This window comes from Vigna radiata, unplaced genomic scaffold, assembly GCF_000741045.1.
Source record: "Vigna radiata var. radiata cultivar VC1973A unplaced genomic scaffold, Vradiata_ver6 scaffold_43, whole genome shotgun sequence".
Classification (NCBI taxonomy): Eukaryota; Viridiplantae; Streptophyta; class Magnoliopsida; order Fabales; family Fabaceae; genus Vigna; species Vigna radiata.
Window position 1 is genome coordinate 936,936 of NW_014542924.1, and position 18,845 is coordinate 955,780.

Genomic DNA, 18,845 nt, shown 5'->3' on the forward strand with positions numbered 1-18,845 from the left:
AATTGTTTTTAATAATAAGAACATTACTAACGAATTTGACTATGTCGATAATTCATTTAAAAATTTACATTATCAACACATGTTAGTGATTACTGATGAATTTCTTTCGTCAATAAATCTCGTTTTTTTTTGTAATATTAGTTGTGATAAAATGAGTTAAAAAATTATAAAAATAGTAAAAAAATAATAAAAGAATACAATTATATGATTAAATAGACATAAGATAGAAAAGAAATAAGAAAAAAATGAAAAGTATCAAAATGAAGGTTTGATTATTAAATAAAAAAAAAGTTGTTAATTTTTAGCGAATTGCATCTTTATTTTTGTGTTTTCAATATTTGATATATTTTTTAACACGGTTAATAAAACAATCAATTATTGTAATTATAATTATTATAATTATTATAATTATAATTATTATTTTGTTACTAATAATATTATTTTGCTATTATTAATAATTCTATTTTATTGTTGTATAATATATTTCTTCTTATCAAAGATTTAAGAATAAGAAATTTTTACTCTATACAACATATGATAAAGAGTAGATTACGCACACAATACATAAATAGTATATTGTTCCACTTTCTAAAAGCTACAATGTTTATTTATGGAAATAGTATATTTTTATTGTGTTAGTTCAGAATTCATTTTTGAAAAGAAATTGAATTTTGAATATATTTTTACTGTACTTGATATATAAAAAGAAGGAAAAACATACTAGTCCAAAAGCATATTTAAAATTCAGTTCTCTATCAAATTCTAGCAGAATAAAACTGAGTTATTGGTCTAAATAAAACCTACCATGTATTGTTTGAAAAAAAAAAAAAGAAAAATTGGAAGAGTATGTTATTTACGTGAAAAATTCTTGGTGAAGAACACTATAGCAAATGGAACGACTCGATCAACCTTTAGAACAAACAAATACAGAAAAAGAGAGTCAAAGCTCACATATATTTGGAGGTGACAAGTTAACTACCCTATAAAACATCCTTCAGCTACCCTATTCGAACAATTAGGTACTAGACAAAAATTAATAGAGACAAAATCATGGTACGAATCACTTTGAATAAAACACTTGTGTTACGAATACTCCGTGAACAGGTGAGCGCTTTCCGTTTTTGTTTGAGGTTTCATCGCTAACAACATTATTATTACTTAATAAAAAAAAATCATCATTTAGCCAAGAATGAGAAATGATAGTTCATTTTTTTAAAATTATACATCATTTAGCCAAAACGAATAATGAAAATTTAGAGTTGTATATATCTTTTTACCTTAAATTAAGAGGCAAAGCTATGCCTTTATCCATGGATGCAGTGTTTGATTTTCTGGTATAAGGAATTCTGAAATATGTAAATGTAAGCAATGTCCATACTATATCTATGGGAAAAACATAAAAAGGTATTGGAATGATTAGCCATATATTTACAAATCCAATAATCCCTTGACACAAGATAATTTATAGAATAAAGACAAATATACCTATTCGATCCTTTTATTATGTTGAGTTTAATAAAGACAACTACCTCCCATGTTTGTTTTCGTTACTTCTGTTGAGTTTAATAAGCACACCGCTCATTTGGCTTTATCTCAATACGTTTTCTTCCCTTAAATAGTTTATCTTGTTCACATAAAATTTTTACACACTTTTTTATTCAGACGACTTACTTTACTCTCCATAACCAAATACTAATATGTAAAGCAATCAAAGCTGAAGGTTTGTCTTGATTTTCGATTCAGGTTAATATGTCTTTCGAAGAACAATAACCAAAAATATAATAATAATAATAAAATATAAGTTTAATTATATAAGAAATGATAGCAATCCAAATTAAAAGTCTAAGATAATAAATTGATAATTTTTATCTTACACTTATAACTTTTAATGCATAACATCTTATTCAAAATATGTTAGATTGTATTTGTACTAATAGTACATAACATGGTCATCATATGTTCCATATAGGTTTACATAATTAAAGTTCAAAATAGAAGGGTTGTATGGAGAAGGAGATAGTTAATTATGATTAAGTATATGTAATGAGGAGCTATGAGTTTTGAGTTGCAGAAGGGTGAAGGTTCCAATCATCAGAATGCAACAAAGGCATTTGGGTGTAATAGGAAGACGGGGTGTGGTGATTGTGGACACCTACGTACGTTGTTAGAACATAGTTCGAGTCATTTCTGTCTCTTTCCACCCTTTTCTTCACACTGCATCCTGCACCTGAACACTTGTAGTAGTTCCTGCACTCTCATCATCACAAAATTTCAAACATATTTCATTCACAAAATTTCATCTTGGCAATATCTAAAAAGTTATAAAGAAAAAGAATCACTTAACAATCTAGAATGTTAGTATTTTAATCAATTTTTTTTATTTTTTTCTTTAACTTAAAATATTAATAAATATTATTAAACTATTAAAATATTTATCAGGTAAAAAGTGTATAGTTTTTAAGGTGAAACAACCAGTTTCCAAAATATGTGAAGAGTTTCCGTACATGAAATTAATAAGTAAACACTTTTGTGTTTTTAACTACCTTTCCTTCTTCTTCCCTTAGGCTAAAACCAGCACACGAGCTAACAAAAACTAAGTCAGCAAAGTGGCAATAATTTAGCAAAACTACGTCATGTACGGTCTCACAGGCGCATCAGTGCAGTGTTCATAAAGAAAGATTGCTTACTTAGCTGTCCTAATCTTACTGCAAAGCATGTTACTTTTATTAATCAAGCAGATCCCCACATAATGCTTCACCATTCATAACACTCCAATCATATATGATTAAGGCCCAGGACTAGTCCTTGTCCCCCTCTTTTAACCACTATATATATGTTTATATATATATATATATATATATATATATATATATATATATATATATGTATGTATGTATGTATATATACATATATATCAGCCGCCACCACTTTCATCTCTATCTTTCTAGCTAGCTATCGGGCCCAATATCTTATCCTATTTTACAGTGCATGGTTGACATGATTCCCCTCATTCCCCTCCATTCATGTCTACACCATCTTGATTTCTTTAATTATTTCACATTTGCTTCTAAATACACCAACTTATCCTAACGTAATCCTTCAAAGCTATTCAAACACATAAAATTTGCATGCATTATGTGATATTCATGATGCAGGAAGCGAAGTCAAACGAACCAATGGAGCATCGAGTTAACTATGTCACATCAGGTTCCTTTTATTGCTACTAGTCACTTTATATGTTTCTTTAAATTGTCTCGGCGTATAGAAAAGAAAATCCTCGATTATTACCAGTATCTTATATCTAAGTAGTTAAATCGATTCGCAGCAGTATTCCAATTCTTTTGTGGGAAGGGTTTTTCTTGTTTTTTATAAAGAGAGTTGTTTTGTCATATAATCTGTGAAATTAATAGTTATGAGTAATTACCTTGGGTTGGAATTGTTCTTCACTGTCTTCTTTCCGTATTTCCTCCATTTATATCCATCATCCATGATCTCGAGCTGCGATCTGGTTCTAAACGTGATGCTTTGACTCACTTCTGCCTTCTTTTGCTTAATCCCTTTATTTTTGCACTTTCTGTCATATTAACGTTGAATCCCAGCAACATTAATTAACAATATTTACACACATGAAATAGCATAGAATATACACCATATACATTTTCTTGTTTAACGAAAAAAACAACATAAATCAAGAAAAAAAACACTAACATGTTGTTGTTGGTGGTGGTGGTGATGGAGGAGGTTGCATCACCAAATCCATGACTGGCATCGCTAGAGTTTGCTTTCTCCGATGATTCAGTTTCAGTGCTTAGTGACCAACACTCTTCATGATGATAATCAACAACATCTTCCAATATAAGATAATCAGATATCTTGAACTCGGAGGCTGGAGATGCTGCCATGTTGACCACGGCAGAGTGACAGAAATTAGGGTTTCCAAAATAGTTTTCCATGGTGGTGTGGTGATATGTTGCAGAGACCCAAGAGTCTTTGGCCTTTTACCAAAGCACACCGTCACTGGATATATATAATATATAGTAATATAAAATATAAAATAAAAATGGGAATAAGTATTTAATCTTTCTCTTTTGTTTTTTTAATATACTTGATATTTGAAGATACTTGGAAACACCTTGGCGGATGCTGCGAACTTGCTCATAGAGGGAGGAGTCAAGATAAGACAGATGAAGATGATGTCAGGGTGATGACGTAGGAGCTAGCAAGTAGGGGTTCCCTACCACTTTAATCTTGCAGAATAGGTATAAATGGGACCGTGAAAATAACACAATGATACCATGTTATTGCTTTTTAAAGACGATAGATGGATATGCATAGGTAGTGTGGTGGCGTTATGTCCATGTATATATATATATATATATATATATATATATATATATATATATATATATATATATATATATATTCATTTTTTCTTAATTTTTTAAGAAATATGTAGTGGCTGTCCATTGATGATGGCTCATCCCTGTTTTCGATGGGAACTTAATCACTCCACCCAAAATGATATTTGCCTCTAATTTCCGTTTTAAGCCCCAAAAATCTAAAAATATTTCATGATCATACTGATCTAAATCAAGTTATTTTCTTTTAATCAATCTATTTCAAATCTAGATTTATATTTTAGAATTTTCCATTTGATTTAATTATATATCTTTTATTTTTTTTAATTCAAAATTAGTATTTATCCTATGAAATTATTTGATCTAGACGACTTTTGATTAGTTTGGATTGAAATATTTTTTTTATTTGACTTGCAATTTCTTTTATATGAATTACTTGTTAGGTCAATATTATATTATGCATGTTCAGAACGTGTCGAGAAGCGAGAGATACAATGAAACAATGAATTTTTAAGGAGAATGAGTGCACACCTAAATTAAAAAAAGGAATTAATGTACTAAGTGCAATCAGAACCCAAATTAAATCGGATGGAGAAAAATGTTCAAAGTGGATTAGGTTTAACAATTAAAAAAGCGGCAATCACATTCGAAGAAGATGAGTAGAGAAAGGGAGACATACAAAGGCAGACAATCAAATGGCTCCCGATCAAGACAACAACAAAGTTGAATTTAGGATGAGTTGTTCATGCTGATACATACAATATATTATATTGCTTAATAAATGAGCGCATGATGAAGAACTGATATTATGGAATTTGGGAAATGATACATGTACTACATGCATTGGGAGAGGAGAATTGTTCAGAGTATAGAGAAATAGAAGAGGATATCACAGTAAATAAATAAAAAAGGAACGGGGTAAGTGCATCAAAAGATGAAGTTATCAAAGGTAAGATTAAGGAAGGAATGGTTATACGGAATCGAAATAAAGTAGGTTAAGAGTGAGAATCCTATTATCAATTAGGAGAATTAGTGTCTTGAAGATAATGATTTTGATGATGTTACAAATGAAAACTCTTGTTGTATTAAGTTTAAAAGCATTCATGTATGTTGATCCGTAAGGAAAGGAAACAAGAGCCTAGATGCAAAGTAAAGAAAAAGAAGAATGAATGACATATAGCAGTTGAAAGCCGAACATAGTTGAAGACCGAATAGCGTATAGCAGTTGAAGGTCGAGCAACGTATAGCAGTTGAAGGCCGAACGACGTATAGTAGTTGAAAGCCGAACAAAACAAATAAACACAACACAAGTACAAGACCGAACTGTCACTAACAGATGAAGGCCGAAAAAAGGCTGAACACAGTTAAAGACCGAACGACGTTGAACACAAGCCAAACGATATTGAGTCCAACTAACACTGTAGAATAAAATGTTAAGAGTTGGAAGGTATACGAGAATCAAGCCAAACGATAGAAGGCGGTGAGGGCTCGAGGTGAACAACGGAAGCTGACCGGTTGAAAAGTAAATACCGTAACTATTCCAAGTCTCGCAAATTATCGATTATCACTTACAATAATCAATTATCATTGGCAGTTGTAATATGTCTCTTCAGTTTCTGATCAGTAGGCTATATATAATTTTGTCAAAACCCTTTAGAGGGTTATCTATGCCATTTGAGAATACAGTTTTTATGAGGAAGTTCTCAAGTGATAATGTTTGCTCTTGTCAAGTCTTGTGAATAGGAGAAGCTCACGCTTTGTGTGTCAAAGATCAGAGCGGTTCTCTTCATGTTGGCAGATTTGTTTCTTCCGGTTCGTTGGTTGAAGGAATGTTCTTCTAGTTTGTTTGTCGAAGGAAGGTTTTTGTTATTCTTATCATTATATTCATCTTACTATAACTGTGAAACAATTTTAGTGAAATAGTTAATCACTCTTTATAGTGATTAACAATTGGACGTAGAATCCATTGATTCGAACCACTATAAAGTCACCTGTGTGATTTTTCTATTCTCTACAGTCTTTAAACATTCAGCACATCAACTCTTCAATACAGTCTTTATAAGAAAATTAAAGGAACCATTTTAATTGACCGAACATGCTTTCCCCTCTAAACCATTGCAAAACCATTTCTCTTATTCTGTTGTGCAAAATCGGTACCGATTATTATGGGTGGGCAAATGGAACTGCACTGCACTGAACTGCTAAAAACTATGCCGAACTAAAAACTAGTTTGTTTAAACTGAACTGAACTGTAGAATAGTTCAGAGAAACTGAATTGCTTTTGTTTTATCAAACTGAATTGAACTATACTGTACTAAATTGTACTAAACTACAATATAAATTGAACTGAACTACTAATTGAACTTAACTATACTAAATTGTACTAAATTACAATCTAAATTGAACTAAACTATATTAACTGAATTGTAAACTGCACTAATTTTATAAACTGATTTTTTATATTTTCACTTAAACTTAAGATTTTCACTCATGAATAAATATCAAAACTATGTTTTTTAAATTTTATTTTCGTTCAAACAACTGACTTTTTTTTCAAAATTGTTTTCTGAAAAACTTAAAAAGTCACTTAAGTCATACAATTTTTTGCTTATTAGGTTATTTTGTTTTCTTCTTTTTCATTGGTCTTTAGAGGATTGCATGAGAATTTTATTATAAATGTAAAATAAATATTAACACCTAGTAATATTTAATTTAATTTAAACTTAAATTTTATTTAATAACTTTATTATTAATATACAATTAATATTATTCTTATTTATTTCTGATGTTAACTTTTTTGTTATTATAAATAACATAAACAAATATTTTTCCTGTATATGAAAGATAACGTTGAAATAATAAAACTGTGTATGAACGTTAACGTAAAAATAATAAAACTTTTAAAAATAAATAATTTTGAAATAATGACTTTAAAAATTTAATGTGTGGAGAAATAGATAGAAAAGTAATTAGAGAATAATAATAATTAATTATGTCATGAAAAATTATATCACTGAAGTAAGAGTTACTAATTATAATATATGATAAGACTTTACACGCATTCAATTTAATACATGAGTATTTCAAATTTTAAATATATATTATTAATGTGTTTTAATGAATGTTATATTGAGATTTAATGGTATATACAAGTGTCTTTCTTGAAATGCGGGAGGAAGACGACAGAGAGTGCTGCATGAGAAGAAGGGGCTTGAAACACAGTACAATTAACTATAGTTAACTAAACCAAAAATTTCTTAAGTTCAGTTTTTAAAAACTGAACCATAAAACAATATATTTAAGTTATAGTAAAAATGGATCAGTTTTTTTTAGTATAATATAGTACAGTTAACTATAGTATAGTGTAGTTCCGTTATTTTTGTCCAGCCCTACTGACCAACAATTGGTATTAGAGCTTGCTTTGATATTCTTTCAAACTTTTCGAAAATGGTGGGTCAAAATAATCAAGTTTATGTTGAAGGTGCTTCCATCAACAGACCATCTCTTTTTACTGGTGATAACTATGCATTCTAGAAAGTCAGAATGGAAACTTTCATGGCGTCTGTTGACAGAGGCATCTGGGAAGCTGTACAAAATGGTCCCTATAGTCCTAAAAGTACAGTTGATAGTGTATAAGTAGAAAACCCATTTTTTAACTGAACTGTTTAGGAAAACATAAGAGCACAATTTGATATTAAGGCTCGTAATATTATTTCTTCTGTTGTTGTGCTTGATGAGTTCTATAGAATTTCAGTTTGTAAGACAACACAGGAAATATGAGAGGTCCTTAGAGTCACACATGAGGGTATTGATGGTGTAAAGCACACGAGGAAGAACACGCTAATCTAGGAGTACGAGATGTTTAGGATGCAGCCTAGAGAAACAATCCCTGATGTTCAAAAGTTCTTCACTCACATTGTGAACCACTTGACAGGGTTAGGTAAGACTTTTGATGTTGATGAATTGAATGTGAAAATTTTGAAATCATTGGACAGGTCTTGGCAACCAAAGGTGACAACTATCTCGGAGGCACAAAACCTCTCTCAAATGCCAATGGTGATTCTCTTTGGAAAGCTTCGTGAGCACGAGCTTGAGCTAAATAGATTGACTGTAGAGGAGGATTAAGGCAAAAGGAAGACCTTAGCCTTCAAATATGAAATTTCAAAAAGAAAGAACTCAAAGAGAAATGATGATGATAACTCTGATGATGAGGAAAACATGAGTCTCACGATAAAGAAGTTTCTTAAGTTCATGAGAGCAAAACGAAATGATAAATTCCGAAGAGAAAGAAAGGAAAATCAAGGATCTTCATCAAGCATCAAGTGCTATGGATGTGGAAAAAGAGGACATGTGAACACCGACTGTCCTAAGAACAAAAGAAGTGAAGAAAAGAAGGAAATGAAATTTCCCAATAAGAAGAAGGCTTATATAGCATGGGAAGAAAATGCTTCTAGTTTTTCAAGCTCAAGTGAATAAGATGAGGAAGCAAATTTGTGTTTAATGGCTGACTCAGAAAATGCTGGAAGTCAAGTGATTATAGCTTTGAGTCTAATGAAATAGATTTGCAAATATTTGACGTCTATTTTCAGACTTCTCAATATTCGACGTCTTATAACAACTTAATGTCGAATTACAATTCTAAACGACGTCTAATAATTTTATTTATTTACAAAAGTTTCACCGGTCATTTTTAACGTTGGCTATTAAGTGGTTGGACGTTGAACACGTGACATTATACGTTGTTTTTGTATTAGTGCTAGATAAAACTAAACATTTGTTGTCTCTCCATCCAAAGCTTACTCTACAAAAATCTCATCCCCTCTAATCCACCCACTAGATGATCATAGCCAAAACACATGAGCAATAAGGACACCAAAGTACAAAAGAAAACAAAACAAGGTAAGCTACTGTAAGCATAATGATTATAGAATAATTAATATTTCAACATTGGTTACATTCCAAGCTAAATAATCAAACACCCTAAAAACATACAACACACTTAGACTTGACTCATCCGGATATAGTATGAATGTTGAACTGTGGTGGTTCATGCACTTGTAGTGGTGAAACAACAGGCTCACCCTAAGCTACCACACAAGGTTAGTCTGTTAACAAGTGTCTTAGGCTGAGGTAAAGCCCCTCGACTAGGACCTCCTGCTACTCTCATCACATGCCTCACCCCTCTTTACTTGAGAATGAATGACCATTAGAGTGTCAAGATAAAACCTCAGTATTTAGCTTCCTACATTCATACTAACAACACATTGATAACCATAATTAAGAATTCTCCTTAGAACTCTTATAAACCTCACATTCATTTAACCATATGTTCCAAACCATATCATTAGCTATCAGATAAAACATTACACCATATAAATCCAAACTCATAAGAGAAATAGAAAGCAAAAATAACTGAACAACTCCAAACCACTCCCAAACAGGGAGCTTCCCCAACCTAGAGGGTGCTCGCTTAACCCTTTAATCTTACTATCAAAAACTCCCAAAGCTCGCCTAACGAGTTGCCTCTGCTCGTCCAACGAAAGGCAAAACAACAGGGTTCCTAGGCCTAACGAGCTGGCTCGCCTAGCCACTGGAACTCATTGCCAGGATTCCCTTAAACTCGCCCAACGAGCCCTTACTGCTCGCCTAGCCTCGCTGCATAGTTCTACAACACAAAACTGTCTAAACAACACCTGTATACCACCCATGACCTATTCTAACAATTTTTACCAACTTCTAACACTTTTAAATTGAATTTTAAACTACCATAGACCTAAACAAATGTGTTTCATCCAACTTGAACTAGTTTCCAACTATTTTACAACAAGATTCCACTTAAAAACATCTAAAATCTCCTCTTTGAGGCCAAAATTAAATTCTATAAGTTCTAGTTCATTTTTAACTAACTTAGAGACTCTAACAAGTAAAAAATGACTTACCATAACCCTTAGCTCAAAAACTCACATATCAAAACCTCCTTTTTGAAGTCAAAATGACTAACAATTCAATATGTAATTTGTTTCCTCTAAGTATATATCAATTTCATACAATCAACCTTCACAACCTCAACCAAACACAAGACAATCAACTTTAACCAGATTCATACAACCACTTTCATTCAATCACACATGCATATTAAAATAAAACACACAGTTCAAAAATCAAAATTAACATACATTAATAACTTTCATACTATTAATTGCCAAAACATACTTTGCAACTCATTAAAAAAAACACTAGCTTCCCTTACTTCAAAGAGAACTATCACAAATCAACACCGCTCACCAAACCTTGCTTAGAGCTCAAAGAATCCTAAGAACGCCTATAAAACATAGAAAGAAGATCAGAGAGTCCTTAAAACCTCTTATCAACAAGGAATCAAGAAAAGAGACTAAAACAGACATGCAATGCGGAATCACTATGCATGATCTCAACTTAAGAACAAAAGGAAAAATGAGTCAGAATTTACTTGCTCAAAACTAGAAACTAATAGGATATAATCATAGACCTCGCTGCTGTGGTCGTTTAGGCACCTCCTGATCGTCAAAGAGATGACTTAGGAGTTAGAAAAGGTAGAGAGAAGGGAAAAAAGACTCAGAGACATAGTTTTAGAGAGAGAACGAAAATTTTAGATAATGAAACGAGTTTAAGAAATTATATTTTTATTTTTAAATTATTTTAAAATTAAAATAATCAATCTCATTAATTTGACACTTATCAACACTCACACTCAATTTTCTAAGTTCTTACCTACAGTTATAGATAAGCATGACAAAAAGAATTCATATTTAACAATATTTTTCATGATAAAATTTCTAATAAATATTCAATGGACATTTTTGGGTACATGACACAATTATATACTTACCCATCTGTTGAGTAATTTCATTATTCTCTCCTCTAATAATTATTAATAAATTTCATTTAAATATTTCTTTTTTAAAAATCAAATTATAAAAATAAAATTATTAATCAAAAGAAGTATTAATAATGGACCAATGGTTTAGAATTTCATTTCATATATTTCTATTTTTTTACTTAAACTTATAAAATTGAAGTTATTTAATCTTTTTATATTTATATTTATAACATTTAAATTTTCTTTAGAGAGAAATCAATTCTTACTTTATTTTAAAGAACAAAACAAGAGAACATTGGTATTACACAGAGTTTAGTCATAAAATAGAATAAATTGATTAACGATATCGGTCAATATCAATTTCTTTCAATGCTAAACATAAAGGGTATTCAGACCTAAAAAAAAGTATTCTTTTTTTTCTTACCTTATGAATTGTAATGTAAGGTGTATGAAAGTGTCATCCTTTATACTCTATTTTAATTTTAGTTGTAGATAAAAAGTCAATTTAAGTGAAGTTGATATGTCAAGATAACCCTTATTAAAAATACTTTAGTAGTGGTCTTTAATTCATGAGAGTCTCATATCTTTCAACGATAATTAATATATTTAAAGATAGAAAATAATATAAGGTGATAAATTATGTAATATAATGAAAGAAAGAAGATAAAAGAAAAAGTATGGTGAGTATCTTTTAGAAAAAAAAGAAGACATATGTACTAATATGTTTTTCTTTTATCTTTATATTATATTCAAAGAAAACTTACTTTATTTCATATTGAATTTATTTAGTTAGAATTTTGATATCATTGTTTCTTAGAAAAGACGGGACAGAGGATACATCTGGATGGGAAGTGTCATGTCGTGTGTGAACAACATTCTCTTTTCTTATTCCCTTGCCAAGTAAATAAAGGTCAATTATATTTAGCTAAATGTGATTAGATAATAATCAACTTTTGATTTTTCTCCTTTTGGACCTCCTTTCCTCGTACATTCTTGTGGGGGACATTAATTACCTCCTTTTATGTGAAAAGTAAAACAAACTTCTATGCATTAGTTTTCAAAGCTTCAATGTGAAAAAAAAAAAAAAGTAAAAATCATTCACACTTTTATAATTTTTATTTACATTTTTCTCATTCTTTTGTTAAACAATCTTTTTACAAGCAGCATCACTAAAATTTTAAAAACTCGTCACGTAAATAAGTTCTAATGCAATTTGTTAGCGAACTCGACTAATGTTTATTAATCAACAGACTCACTATGCACACTGTATATGTTCTAAATTCACCTATAAGAGCAGTTTAATTATATTTCATTTTCTATCCTTTTGGTTTATAAAAACTTTTTAGAGAATCCTTTAAGTAATTGTTGACTAGATTTTGGAGAGGACTGGAAGTCAAACTCCAAAAGGACAAATCTGAACCAAGGAAAGGTTCAATGTATCAGACTCTTTTGATGAACTAATTTAAGATCCATGGCCATGTAACGACAACAAATCATGCAAAAGCGTACAAGATGTTCCAGAATTTCTTATTTTGGGAGTTGACATGATTTGATGTTTAACAACAACAAAAAAAAAAGGTGTGGCCGTGACAAAAGTCTCATGTTACTATCACAACACCTGTAAGCAGCTGAGAAACTTCGCATGTTATAGCTTTAAGTACGAGGAAATAACCTTACAAATTAAAACAGGACAAAGAGCATAAGATAAATAAAAGTAATGCAACACGTGTTTTTTTTTTTTTTCTTATTTTATGTACTTTTGTTTTCTCATTGTTAGATGTTCTTAACTAGTTAACATGTGTGTACATTAGATGTTGTCGTACTAAAGTCAAATGTGAATTTTAAGATAAAATTTCTATGTGAATGTGATAAAAAAGAATACGAAGGCAATGGAAAGGGTTCCAAGAGTATGAATTGGTCTTAGCATGTGACGACTGCTATCAATTTCTATAGGGAATATGCAAGTTCCTCTGGATGGATCCTGTTTAACAATAGTGGCTAAGCCATTGAAATTGCAAGCCTGAACACTTTGGTCCCTTGTTTGAAAGTACTGGTTGAAAGCATAGGAAGCATTGGTAGCTAAGTCTAAATTATCACAAGAACAACCAAACCCTAGGCTGGTGCAATCAGCAGCAGCACAAGCATAGTCCATTGCACTTGGTAGAAGGCTCAAGTTCTTATTATCAGGGTTTAGGATACACCATATGCGATCCTGGTACACAACACCTTTCGCTGCTACAGGCCATTTCTCTTGTCCCTCACCAGAAAAATCAATCGGAAACTTAACACTTCCATCGTACCCAAAAATTCCCCAGTGACGCTCAAATTTACCAGGCTCAATACTCTTCATGTTCTCATCACTCACAGAAAATAGATACATCTCCAGGGCTCCAGGCCGAAGTGGGCTTCCCTGCTTCTTTGCCATTTTCTTCAGTAGCCCTTGGAAGAACCTTTTTGCATTCTTCTTATTCGCATTTTTGTCACCATCAGTTGGCCATCCAATTTCACCAACCACAATTCTCATGTTAGGGTAGCCAGCTTTTCTCAATGACCAAACAAGGGTGTCTAAATTTGCGTCGAACGCGTTGCTATATTGCACGTCCTTGTCTTGAACTGTTCCTCCTTGACCGTCAAAGAAGGCAAATTCTACTGGAAAATTGTCATTCTGGTAGAGACTAAGGAAAGGGTATATGTTAACAAGAAATGGGGAGTTCGTTTCGTGAAGGAAACTTAGTACTTGTTGCATAGCGTCACGAATATCACTCCGAAAATCTCCATCTGAGGGATTGTTTGAAGGAGACTCATAAACATCAGCATTTAAAGCTGTAGTCACCTTCACTGTGTCTGCAAGACCAGCCTTGTCGATGGCCCTATGAATATTTTGCATTGCTGGGAATGTGCTCTCCACATACGCACCATTGTAAGCTTTCATGAATGGTTCATTTCCGACAGATACGTATCTGCAATAAATAACATTGCCATGTTTGTTTTTTTTAATGTTTTTAAATTGGGAGAAGTACGTAATTTGGTTTACCATGATGGGAAGGTACATGGAACTTAATGTTATACCTGATGTTTACGACTCCATGACGACCATGAAGATGTTTGGTGATGTTTGCTTTCACCCAATCGTCTGCAGTATGGCTACTTGCAGCAAATTTACTCAATTGATCATTAGGAATTCCCACCATGACTTCAATGTCTGTTCCAGCCAAAGCACCAACGGTCCAAGGATCTGCATCGAAGAGTTTTACCTTCTTGATTCCGTTGTCTTTCAACATATTTACCACAATGTTGGGATTCAAAGGGTGGGATGCTAATGCACCCCAATTGATGCCAAGACCTGGTACGGACTCTGCACCTTGGGCATCTTCGAATTGGTACTGAGCTAACACCAATATCAAATAAAACCCCCACATACAGAACTCCATAAGAGCCATGATTTGAATTGTTGCAAATGGTAAATTAGTGAATACTACAAAGATGAGAGTGAGAAATTTTAAGAGGTTTATAGAAGCAAATATTGAGTATTGAAAACGGAAATGATCTGCTTTTCTTAGATTTTCATACTTGTTATTATTTCTAAATAAAGGGTTATTTAACCGTGTAACTGTAGTAGTTTTTTTCATACTCATACCATAAGAATTAGCATGGTGTAATTGTTAAAACAACAGAAATAAGTTTTGTCAATGATGTCTATCGAATATCTTACCATGTGTTAGATAGCATATGCGAAAATGAGGGTATTTTTAGTTTGTACCATTGAACCATTTCTACTTTTTTTAGCACGTTCTACTTTGCCCGTAATTTGTTATTGAACCTCTGTTCTTTGTGGACTGAGCTTTCAGATTTTCCTGTACCCCATGATTTTTTAAAATAACTTCTAAATTTTCAAAATCACCATTTTATCCTAAGTAAAAGTGACCTTCAAATTTCATGTTTTTGAAAATTTTCGAAACAAACTTTTCATAAAATTTGGAATCTGATTTCTGAAATGGGATTTTCAGAATGTATGAAATATACTCAAAAACAAGCTTTCTAAAAGAAGAATTATAGAATAGATTATGATATGATAATATTTTTTTCTAATAACCTTTTAATAATAGATTATGTATAATTATTTTATTGATTTATTTAAATTTATTTTTAAAAATATATTTAAAATAAATGAACTACATTGTAAAAAAGTTGTAAAAACAAATTTCAAAAAACATTTTCTTTTGAGAATAAACTTTCTCGAACACATGAAATGAGTCACGAAAAGAACTTTCCAGAACAAACTTCCTTCTATATTTTTTCTCTCTCTTTCTTTTTTGTTTTTCCTTTACAATGTTTTTCTTCTTTTCTTCTTTGTGATCTACACCTTTTGAAATGGCTCACTCTACTTAGTCAACTTGTGATCTTTATTTCTTTTTTTTTTGAAAAAAAAAAGTTATTAACCAAATTGTGTTGAAAATTATCCATGTAGAGAATAGTTGAAAAATAGTTATTATCTAACCTGGGGAGGATGATATTATTATAGAGAGGGTAATAATGAAGAGTTTTTAAAGTGACAACAAGCACAAAAAGAGTAGAATAGGTTTTATTAGCTTGTATTTGCTTCTTTTCATTATTTCTAGTAAATAATCGCTTATAAAGCCTTCTTTTCCTTTAAGCACAAGCAATGTGGCACTTTCTATGGCTTGGTCTTAAAAGAAAAGAAGAGGAATCAGGCGTCTTAGCTTGTAGCGCAAGGTAACATAACTAGTTTTCATTTTTTTTAACTTTAGGAGAGCTAGGTGACTTATAAACCCTTTTGGAATGAGAGAATTAGGCAATGTGGGACTCCAAGCATCTAGGGGCACTACTATAGCTGATGGATAGATCTTGGAGCCTTCCAAGTCCCACATTGCTTGAAACTCTTCCCCAAACTCCTTCCAAAAGCTATATAAGTAAGCCTAGGGTTCTCCTTGTAAAAAAACCTTTGAATTGAATGAAATTTTGAGTTGAATTGCAATCTTGCATTCCTTTTAGAGATAGTTTTATGTCTCTTAGTCCATTTTGGACAGACCTTATCTTGAGCAAACCAAGTGGCGGTCTTTCCTCGACACTTATCTTGGAGTCCTCTCTCAAGTGGCGTGTCTACGAGTCATAAGTTTCCTCTTCCTTTCTCTTTTTCGCTTTTATTTTCCATTCATTCTTTTAAATGTCTTTAGTATACTTCTCTCAAGACATGCACTTCCCCATCATGTGGTATCATTGTTGAGATTGTTGACAACATAATTTCTATATCAATCTAGTTTTTTATGATGACAACACATTGCTTAATAACATGCATATGTTGTTTGTTGTGATTACATGTTCTTATGCATTTTAACTGTTATATCTGTTGAACATGTTTGAAATGTGTTACATGTTCCTATGCTGATTGTTTGATATATATCTGGAACGTGCTTATATGCTTTATGTGCTATGTGCTTTGCATCATTTAAAATGTTTTACTGCACATGTTTTAAAGCTGAAAAACACAAGCACTTTTATGAACTTTAAACTGTGTGACAAAGTTCTAGTACAGTCGATTACATAGTAAATGAATTCGACTATGCTAAAGTCTTTGTGCAGATTTTGAGGATCAGTGTTGTGTGTAATTTTGAGAAGAAAAGAATTTCAAAATGTTTTACATGGTTGATGTTGACTATGTAGTTTAAATATTCGACTATATCTGTTGTTTGATTTGGAATTCTGTTATGCTCTTGCACTCTAACGGCTATATTTTTAAAAGTTAGTTGAGCATTGATGACTTGGTCAACTGTATTGAAAGTGTTGTCTTATTTGTTGACCATAGGCTACTAAGTTGACTAACTGTTATAACTGTTATAATACAGCCGACTGAATTAGTAGCACATTCGACTGAGAATCTGACTGATTAACAGAAATCTATAAATAGACTAAACATGGGTTTGTTCAGAGGCTTTTGGTGAACTGACAATTTCATTTCTGTTTCATATTTCTCTTAGCTCCAAGAATTCTCCAAGAAGACGGTGGTGATCTTTCTTGAACGAGATTCATTGAGGAGACATTGTGCACTTACACTAGTTGATCATTACCTGCAAAAGTAAGGTGCTTCTGTTTGATTTATTTGAAGGCTTGGCATCCCGTGAAGACTGTTGAATTGTGATCAAGGCTTGGCATCCTGTGAAGACTGTTGGAATTGTACCTGTTGTGATACAGGGGGATATTGCACTTTGAGGATTGTTCAAAGTGGTGATACAGATTGCAAAAGAGGAGATTCTTGCTACAACTTTAGTTTTGTTGTGCAACTATATTTTGGTTTTGGGTTAGAGAGGAGATTTATATTTTTGACGTGGAGGTCTTCTATAAGTTCATTGTTGTAAAAACTGCAACCATTATAATGCATTTGCTTCCGGGTGGAAGGACACTGGATGTAGGCATTGTTGGCCGAACCAGTATAAAAACCTGTGTTTGAATTTCTCTATCATTTATCTTTTACATTCCATGCAACTCTATTTCTAACGCAGTCTACTACGTTTTTTTTTCGCTACATACATTTTCTGACTGCTTGCATTTCAAGAAACTTTAAAAAGCTTTATACTTTGTTTGCAAGATTGCGAAAAGAACATATTTTTGAACATCACCAATTCACACCCCTCCCTCCTCTTGGTGTTTAAAGAAGCCTACCAGTTTTCCAACAATCATGAGCCTTAGGTTTTGATCTTCTTAGGAATTGCATGCTAGAGTAGAAGTAATGCTTATAATTCAGCTTTTTTTGCCCAACTTTTCATGTTTCGCCCAGCATGTGCATCAATTTTTAGTGTTGTCTTGTTTGATTCAGTTTGCATTCATTTCTCATCCAAATTGAGTGCAATTTTTTTCCTAGTTTCGTCTACATGTTAGGAATAATGTCAAATCATTGCTTTGAGTTAATTCCATCATTTACTATGGGCATTTAATTTTTTTCGTTCAGTACTCATTTTCCGCGTCTAGAAAAACGTTGTTGCTACTTCAATCTTGTTTGTTCCAGTTTAGCTTCAATTCTTACGCGTTTTGCATGCAATTTTTTTTTAAATTTTCGTTTGCATGTCTACTTAAATTTCTATGTTTTACTTTGTGTCATTTAGTTTTGTACTGTTTGCAATAAAAACATTTCTCTAATGTGTTCATCCAGTAATCTACTGTTGAAGTATTTCTAAAACTTTGCATTGTTGTTTGGTGTTTGGTAACTTTAGCTGCTGGAATTCATCCTTGGACCGTGATATAACACCCACACACTCTTAAGAAAGGAATCAAAGCTTCAAATCAAGGCTTGGAGGTGTTAAACCATGGTTGTCCAGAGGCTTGTGCAAGCAATTCTTCTTCAAATAGAAACAATGCTATTAGAGGTCTTCAACAAGTAGGTGTTCTATTCCATTGTGTATACCTATTCCAACTTTAATTCTTTTTCTTGAATGGATTATATATGTATTTTATTGCTTGTTAGCTTTGTTTTGAGTCATATGTTTTCTTTCCTCTTTAGGAATTTTCTAGAAAAATTTTCTGAAATTGCATAGCTAAGAAATTTTTTCCATCTTGTTAAGATTCCAGCAAGTGTACCGAATCGTATCAAGTAATAATAAGTGGTAAGACCAAGT

General features: G+C 31.9%; 2 protein-coding genes across 2 annotated transcripts; both read right to left on the bottom strand.

The window, feature by feature from the left end:
• Positions 1-1,925: 1,925 nt before the first annotated feature.
• On the bottom strand, positions 1,926-4,125 carry LOC106752734 (probable WRKY transcription factor 51). The gene is made up of 3 exons (XM_014634476.2): positions 3,709-4,125; positions 3,425-3,574; positions 1,926-2,247 (listed from the first exon to the last, which is right to left on the bottom strand). Exons 1-3 carry the CDS (start codon positions 3,951-3,953, stop codon positions 2,052-2,054), a joined length of 591 nt encoding a protein of 196 aa, XP_014489962.1. The 5' UTR covers positions 3,954-4,125; the 3' UTR covers positions 1,926-2,051.
• Positions 4,126-13,072: 8,947 nt separating this feature from the next.
• On the bottom strand, positions 13,073-14,657 carry LOC106752692 (glucan endo-1,3-beta-glucosidase 8). Its single transcript, XM_014634427.1, has 2 exons — positions 14,287-14,657; positions 13,073-14,177 (listed from the first exon to the last, which is right to left on the bottom strand). Exons 1-2 carry the CDS (start codon positions 14,655-14,657, stop codon positions 13,073-13,075), a joined length of 1,476 nt encoding a protein of 491 aa, XP_014489913.1.
• Positions 14,658-18,845: the final 4,188 nt, after the last annotated feature.

Coding starts and splice junctions, on each gene's coding strand:
- LOC106752692 (XM_014634427.1), bottom strand. CDS start 14,657: ATGGCTCTTATGGAGTTCTGTATGTGGGGGTTTTATTTGATATTGGTG. Junction 14,178..14,286: donor CATGGAGTCGTAAACATCAG/GTATAACATTAA, acceptor TATTTATTGCAG/ATACGTATCTGTCGGAAATG.
- LOC106752734 (XM_014634476.2), bottom strand. CDS start 3,953: ATGGAAAACTATTTTGGAAACCCTAATTTCTGTCACTCTGCCGTGGTC. Junction 3,575..3,708: donor ACCACCACCAACAACAACAT/GTTAGTGTTTTT, acceptor TTAATATGACAG/AAAGTGCAAAAATAAAGGGA. Junction 2,248..3,424: donor AAGAACAATTCCAACCCAAG/GTAATTACTCAT, acceptor ATGAGAGTGCAG/GAACTACTACAAGTGTTCAG.